Source organism: Echinops telfairi, unplaced genomic scaffold (assembly GCF_000313985.2).
Source record: "Echinops telfairi isolate 266 unplaced genomic scaffold, ASM31398v2 ScPeMD7_2010;HRSCAF=2546, whole genome shotgun sequence".
Classification (NCBI taxonomy): Eukaryota; Metazoa; Chordata; class Mammalia; order Afrosoricida; family Tenrecidae; genus Echinops; species Echinops telfairi.
This window is the reverse complement of record NW_022105908.1, coordinates 21434399-21442021: the sequence shown is the minus strand read 5'-3', so window position 1 is coordinate 21442021 and position 7623 is coordinate 21434399. Positions and strand designations below refer to the sequence as shown.

At 52.1% G+C, this 7623-nt stretch overlaps 1 protein-coding gene across 1 annotated transcript; it reads right to left on the bottom strand.

Annotated features, from left to right (window-relative positions):
• Positions 1-442: 442 nt before the first annotated feature.
• On the bottom strand, positions 443-4049 carry TM4SF5 (transmembrane 4 L six family member 5). The gene is made up of 5 exons (XM_004716171.2): positions 3849-4049; positions 1925-2005; positions 1043-1179; positions 632-815; positions 443-548 (listed from the first exon to the last, which is right to left on the bottom strand). The coding sequence occupies exons 1-5, from the start codon at positions 4017-4019 to the stop codon at positions 534-536; spliced, it is 588 nt and encodes a 195-aa protein (XP_004716228.1). The 5' UTR covers positions 4020-4049; the 3' UTR covers positions 443-533.
• Between the last annotated feature and the right edge of the window lie 3574 nt (positions 4050-7623).

The following is a 7623-nucleotide window of genomic DNA, read 5'->3' as shown; positions in this document are numbered from 1 at the left end:
GGTTCATGAGGGAGGGGGAGCGGGGAGGGAGGGGGAAAAATGAGCTGATGCCAGGGGCTTAAGTGGAGAGCAAATGTTTTGAGAATGATAATGACAACGCATGTAAAAATGTGCTTTACACAATTGATGTATGTATGGATTGTGATAAGAGTTGTATGAGCCCCTAATAAAATGGTTTTTAAAAATTAAAAAATAAAATAGATGAGCTTATTTCCAGTTTGAAATAATCCGTGATCACTTAAAAAAATTGTCCCCCAGGATTGTTTAATTCTTTGAGAACCTAGAATTTGTCTATCTTGTTTACTACTGGATTTCAGGGCACTCGGATGGCTTCATAAAGATCTGTTATTTTGTAAAAAACAGTATGAGAGAACCAGCCCCACGGCAGGTGTAACTGGAGGCCGTTGGCCACATCACGCGTATAGTATACTCCGAGACAGGGTAGAGAGCGCCTAATAGTTTATTCTTCCAGCAAGGCACGGCTGGGGCGGCCCGGAGCGAGCAGGTGTAAAGGGTGGTCGTTCAGGGGAGCCTCAGGAAGCAGAGCCCTGCGGGAAAGAGACCGTTAGGACACCACCGGCAGCAAGCAGGATCCCTCTAGTCCCCTCTCCCCCACCCCACACCAACGCACCCCCTTCTTCCTGCAATCGCCACAGAAGACACCCAGGGTGGCGTTCAGGAGCTGTATCCCGCACAGCACAATTTCCAGGCAGGAGGCGGCCACCAGCACGGAGAAGAGCGTCACGTTCCAGGTAACCACGTTGGGCGGTTTCTCGCACTTGCTCCACAGCGTATGGTTGCGCAAGTACTCTCCCCTGTGGGCGGGGCAAGGTCACGTGAAGGAGGCGAGTGGTCCTCCCAGCCCCCTGTCCCTGTGCACACCCTCGCGGATACACGGATACGCGGAGAATTTGGGAAGGAAGGACTCGGTTGGCCCACGTTGGGGCGGGGAGCTCTTGAAGCGGGTTTCCAGGCCACGTGCAAAGAGCAGGTGGGGAAAGCAGAGGGAGATGGATGGACACAGACCCAGGCTCAGCCTTACTGGGAGTTTTCGAAGGGATAAATCCAGTTGTTATCAGCGTAGCATTGGGGTCCATTGCGGAGAGCGGCTCCTGACACCCCCAGGCAGTAGATAGCGCCGAGCACCCCGAATGCCGACGAGAAGACGGAGCGCAGCATCTGGATGCAGAGTGAAATGAAAAAGCTCTCCAGACTCCCAGCCATCTTTCGATAGAACTGCCCCTGTGGGTGTCTGAGACTGAAACTATTTACAGAACTAGAAAGCCACAGCTTCTTCCCACAGAGTGGTGGGTGGGTTCAAACTGCTGACTTTGCGGCTAGCCGGCCAACAGGGAACCCACCACACCAACCAAGGCTGTCTGGAGGCAGAATGAAAAGTAGCCTAAGTCATAGTGCCTCCTTCCGATCCGTGGGCTGATTAAGCCTAGCTGGTGGTGTAGCCCTGGTGCTGTAGTGTTTATGCAAGGTCAGTTGCTCAAAACCACCAGCTGCTCCGTGGAAGAAAGGTTTTTACAGCCTCTGAAGCCCACAGAGGTCCTTACACTCGGTTCAAGGACCATTATGCATCGAAATCGACCATGGTGGCAGTGAGGATTTTTCTGTGGCTTGTTTTCAACCCCCCACGTGGTTGCAGTCTCCCCGAGTCACGTTAAACCTAGTTCTCCCTTAAACCTTGGCACCGAAAGTTAGGCTAACTGGGAGCACCCGCAGTCAGGGAGGTTCACGGGGATGGCCATGCCCATCAGTCAAGTTCACCACGTAAGTGTATGGTGGAGCTGGGGTGTTTCAGAGAAGCTTGTGTTGTAAGGATTCTGTCTGTGGAGAGGGCCCGTAGCTTTCGCGGTGGAGCTGCGAGGCAGGTTCAAAGACTTGGCTCAGAATTCGGCTCCAATTGGGATCTTACCCTGCAGCGGTTTCCACAGCAGCCGGCACCGCAGCAGCCCTTGCCCCCGGCGCGAACAGCTGTGATTCCAGGACACAGGACCTGTGAGAGAGAGTCAGAGGGCTACCCTTGTCCCCTTCTTCAACACCTCCGTGCATCATGACTCCCCTCATTTGGGAAGCTGCTTGTGACTCTCTTGAATCCCTTGCACTGTGCTCGTCCAGTTGGTCCTGACTCATTACAAACTGTTAGCGGAACGTTGCCCAGTCCTGCGCCAGCCTCACAGACATCTAGGAGCCCATTGTTAGAGCGCTCATCTCAATCCGTGTTTGGGAGCGTGCCCCTCATTGTCGCTGACCCACACTGCTTTACCAAACCCGACGCTCTTTTCTCCTGGATTGCTCCTTGGACTCTGCCTACCCACTTATCTGTTGCTATCCAGTGGATTCTGACTCCTGGCAGCCCTACAGGGTGGGATGGAACTGTCCCGGGGGGTTTCCATGGCTGTAATCTTTACGGAAGCCTTTTTCTACAGCAGAGCAGCTGGTAGGCCTTAACAGACATTCTGATTAGTGGCTGAGTAACCGCGGGGCCACCAGGGCGCCTTTGCACTATGGCCGGATGTTATCATCATTTCTCCTGGCGTGCTCCCGGGCTCTAATTGATAGTTATTTAGATTCCTACTTATCTCCGTCCAGATTGTGGTCTCCTACAGGGTTAGGGTCCAATATCATTAGCCCCATAAACTGCAGCAGCACCCAGTAGGTGCCCGACTTCATCTCACGTACTTTGGACATGTTCTCAGGAGGGACAGATCCCTGAAAAAGGACATCATGCTTTCTAAAGTCGAGGGACAGCGACAAAGAAGACCCTTCCTGAGGCAGCTGGTTTGACATGGTGGCTGCCATAATGGGCTCCGACGTTAGAACTGAGGGGATGGTGCAGGACAGGGCACGGCTTCATTCTGCTGGACACAGGATGTACATAGAGTTGGCGTGAGCCGTCCCGACATGACAGCGCCTAGCTACAGCAGCAAGTGCCCAGCTGCAGGGGAGTCAGGAGACCCGTGTTCTAATATGAACCCTGCACACAACTTCCCACTCTATCAACCGAGTCAGCTCTCTGAGTCTCAATTTCCCTGTTTAAAAATGGGCCTGTCAATCTTAGCGCAGAGGGGCCCTCGGCAAGATTTAAAGAGACAGCAGGTTGACTTGATGTCAACACTGGCTCAGAGTCAATGCTCAACGATGACAACTTCCCTTCTGTCTCTTCAGTGGCAGCCCAGGTGTGCCCACGGGGTTTTTAATGACTGGGTGTGGGGTTGCTTTTCCTAATTAGATTTCCAGGTCTTTCTACATGCTCCTGGAAGTGCATTCAAACCACCAGCTGTTCAGTTAGTAGCTGAATGTGGCAGCTGTTTGCAGGACCCCAGGCCTCTGGAGCTCAGCCCGGGCTATCAGAAATGTGGGCTGAGGGGGGAATGGACATGCAGGACAGGGAGGGGCACACTGAGCTGATAGGAGGAAGTGACTGATCAGTGATGTCGCTCCCTGGCTCCAGATATATTTACTGCCCCGCCCCCCTATGACCATCCTTGTCCTGCCCTGATAACCTCCCACACAGCCAACTGTTCCTGCTACCTCGCCTCTTGTAGGGAAGTGTACCCACCATCTGTCCAACTGTAGTGGGGGGTGGGGAACAGGTGGAGAAGGGAAGCTGGTGTGTGTGTGTGTGTGTGTGTTGGAAGAGGGAGGCAGGAGAGTGTGTGTGTGTGTGTGTGTGTTTTGGAAAAGGGAGGCAGGACAGAGACCCTATCAAACCAGGGCATCTCTTCCCTGGCACTCATCTTTTCCCTTCTCTATCCCCCCACCCCCAGGTGTAAAGCCCTTAGAATAGCCATCTGGCCCACCTCCCTTCTTGTCACCACCCTTCACAGACTTCTCACCATCAGGCCCCCTCCGATGAAGCCCGCCATGAGCCAGACTTGCAGGCTGAGGTGGTCGGTCCAGGAAGTCTCCCCATTAGGCACCAGCAGAAGGATGTTGGCCAAGATGCAGACCAGGGAGAGCGGGATGAGGGAGAGCCCCACACATCGGGCACACTGTCCTGTGCACATGGCCACAAGCAGCCAGGAAGGGCAGGCAGCGAGTGAAAGTGAGCACAGGGTTTCCTGGGCCAGAGAAAACCCAGGCTGGAGTGAGGAGCAAAGGTCGGGGATAAGAGGCGTGGCAGAAAGTGGCAGGAGCAGAGTGACAGCGAGAGTGCCAGGAGGCACACACACTGCAGAGGCCAAGGGGCTGCAGCCCTGGAGGGGAGGGGAGGATGTGGTGGAGGAGGGAGGGGAGCTTGTCACACAAAGGAAGTTGCCTGGGGTCAGTGAGCTCTTCCTCTTTCTCTGCACACACCTCTCCCCAGCCCCTCTGGGGGTTCTTTACCTGCATTATGGCTTGTCAAAGCCCCAATGGCTCCAAGACCCTTCTCAGTTGTCGCATCTGTATAATGGGTACAGCTGTGCCACTTGCCTCCTGGGCTGATTGTGCAGCTGAAGTTGGGAGGAGCCTCCTGGGCTGATTGTGCAGCTGAAGTTGGGAGGATACGAGAAAAGTGTTTTGTGGGCTACGAAGTACTAAGCAGATGTATGGACCTCACTGTTAGTAACCACCCAAGAGACTAGGTACGAAGATGCTACTGGGCTTCCACTGCCCTTTAACATCTTTGGCTGCTTCTTCTGGTAAGACTCACTCAAAACTTACGGCCATCGAATCCATGCTGACTCACGGCGACCCTATAGGACAGGGTAGAAATGCCCCTGTGAGTTTCTGAGACTCTTTACGGGAGTAGAAAGTTCCATTCTTTCCCCCACAGAGCGACTGGTGGTTTCGAACTGCTGGCCTTGCAGTTAGTAGCCCAATGCGTAACCACTGCGCCACTAGGGCTCCCTTCTGGGCTGAGGGGGGCTGAGGGGGGAATGTGGGCTGAGGGGGGAATGGACATGCAGGACGGGGAGGGGAGGGGCACACTGAGCTGATAGGAGGAAGTGACTGATCAGTGATGTCGCTCCCTGGCTCCAGATATTTTTACTGCCCCGCCCCGCTATGACCATCCTTGTCCTGCCCTGATAACCTCCCACTCAGCCAACTGTTCCTGCTACCTTGCCCCTTGTAGGGAAGTGTACCCACCATCTGTCCAACTGTAGTGGGGGGTGGGGAACAGGTGGAGAAGGGAAGCTGGTGTGTGTGGGAAGCATCTCAATATTTTGAAATTCACCCTTTCTTTCTCAAGGTGGGCTCATGATGAGGTCTGATGGATCAGAGGGAGCATCTCACCATCCGGGGGCTCAGCCTCAGTATTTGATTCAGTGATGACCCTTCTGGGTTGGTTGGTTTGCATTCCGAGGTTAAAAAGCTCTGCTTTTGTTGGGGCACTGATATTGCTGCTAGCATATTCTCACCAAGAAGGAGGGCTTGTTTGAGAGTGAAGGCAACAAGGAGGCAAGGACAATGGAGGGATCCACAAAGACGGCCTGATGGCGTCACCCGAGCTTGCAGAGCCAGCCATGCCTGAAGCCTGGCTGTCTTTTGGCCAGTTCTGATTATGTGAGCTTGTTGGAGCTATGCTTCTGCCCACTGTAACCCAAGGGGTCTTTTTTCATGCAGAGAGGAATTAATGAAGCCCTCGCTATGGACAGGGCTCTCCCAACTGCCTGCAGCCTTTGTTGTTGTGAACTACCATCTAGTCAGGCCCCAGTCCACGGGGGTTCATGCACAGTGGAACTCAATACTTGCCAATCCGACGCCAAACCCGTGGTGGTTGGGGATTCGATCATTGTGATCCACTCGGTTTTCGCCGCCTGCTTTTTGGAAGTAGATCACCAGGCCTTTCTTCCTAGTCTGACTTAGTCTGGAAGCTCAGTTGAAATCTGTTTGACATCATAGTAGCACATAGACCTCCACTTATAGACCACGCACAAGCTATATTGGTCAGGAATTAACCTGGGTTTTTTAAAGCAAAAGCAAGAATTCTACTACGGATGCACTAATGCTTGAGTGAGGCCAATGGCTAATATGATCAGCTTCCAAAGCAAAGGGTGGGAAGTTGGAGTCTATCCAGAGGTACGTTGAAAGAAAAGCTTGGTGATCCACGGCCTCCACCCCCCCACCAAAAAAAATCATTGAAGTGGAAACCCTATAGAGCACAGTTTGACTCTGACACGCACAAGGCGCCATCCATTGGAACTGACTTGATGGCAACTGGTGGTATGGACAGGCTACCGTGCTGGAGACTGTGAGGATTCAGAATTGCATGCGGGAGATCCGGATAGATGGGCCATGGGAGCTAAGGAGAGTGAAGGCCCTTGAAGAATGACACCCAGCCGAGGTAGGATGGGGTAGTGCCCTGGAAAAGGTGGGAGTAGCAGGAAGTGCTGCAGTGCCTCAGGGGGCCTGAGGGGAGGATGCCACCCACGGAGAGTGAGATTGGCCAGTGGCCTCTGATGTAGCCGCTCCCATTCAAACCATAGTGGACACATGAAAAATGGGGAAAACTTATCACTCAGAATGAAATCCAGAACTTGGGAGGAATCCCTGCCATATGGAAGAGAGGAAGAGCTGGTTTGAAAAAAAAATCTGAGAGTTTACCTCTTCCATCAGAGGATACCTGAAATAAAGGCAAATATTTTGGCCGTCCCTCATGGTCTGCCTCTTGCTTGTAGTGATTGTGATCACTGATATGTGGTCTTGCTTTTGTTGTTTTGTTGAATGCTTTCTCCTTCTTCCATGCCCATGCTGTTTCTTCTGTCTCTTTTCTTGGAAGGTTTTCTCATTCTCCTGTGTTTTAGAAGGCACATTTTAAACCTGCGCAGTGGTTATTTTTCAGTGTTGCAAAAGTATCTTTTGACTTGTTACCCTGCCTCCTTCTGAGATGTCTCAGAAGGCACATTGTGTCGGTAGCTCGTTTGAGAAGTTCTGCAGGGCTGACAAGTGCACCTGGCTGGTGCAAAGGGTTAGCGTGATCTGTGCTAACCTAATGGTTAGCGGTTCGGGTCCACCCAGAAGCCCTTCAGAGGAAACACTCGGTGTTCTACTTCCGAAAAATCAGCCATGGAAAACTCTACGGAGGACTGTTCCACTCTGACTCACGTGGAGTCACCATGTGTGGGATTGATTTGAGGACACACAGTAGGGATGGTTTCCCCCGCTTAGAGCTACATGTGGCTCTGTAGACAACACTGATCGATTTGCTCTATTCTTTAGTCTTCCCTAAGTCCATACCCTTTTCCTAAACACGCAGACGCAGACATGAGCCTCGGTGACATAGTGGGTTGTGTGCTGGGCTGCTAACCACAAGGTCAGCGGTGTGAAATCACCCGTTGTTCTGAAGGAGAAAGACGAGGTTCCCTACTTCTGCAAAGAGCGACATTCTCAGAAACCCACAGGGACAGTTCTATCGTGTCCTATAGGGTCAGAATTGACTCAGTGGCAGAGGGTTTCTTTTTTGGGACATTGTATATGCTTTTATCTTTTAAAAATCATTTTACTGGAGGTATGTACAATTCTTATCACAATCCATACACACACCCATTGTGTCAAGCATATTTGTACATTTGTTGCCCTCATCATTCTCAAAATACTTGCCTTCTACTTGAGCCCTTAATATCAGCTCCTCATTTTCCCCTCCCTCCCCCACTCCCCTCCCTCATGAATGAGCCCCTGATAATTTAT

Bases quoted from the DNA above. Each gene is read 5' to 3' on its own strand.
- TM4SF5 (XM_004716171.2), bottom strand. From the start codon at position 4,019: ATGTGCACAGGACAGTGTGCCCGATGTGTGGGGCTCTCCCTCATCCCG. The intron at 1,180-1,924 runs GTAAGATCCCAA...CTCTGCATCCAG, and splicing joins GCTGTGGAAACCGCTGCAGG to ATGCTGCGCTCCGTCTTCTC. The intron at 816-1,042 runs GTAAGGCTGAGC...CCCCGCCCACAG, and splicing joins TATCCCTTCGAAAACTCCCA to GGGAGAGTACTTGCGCAACC.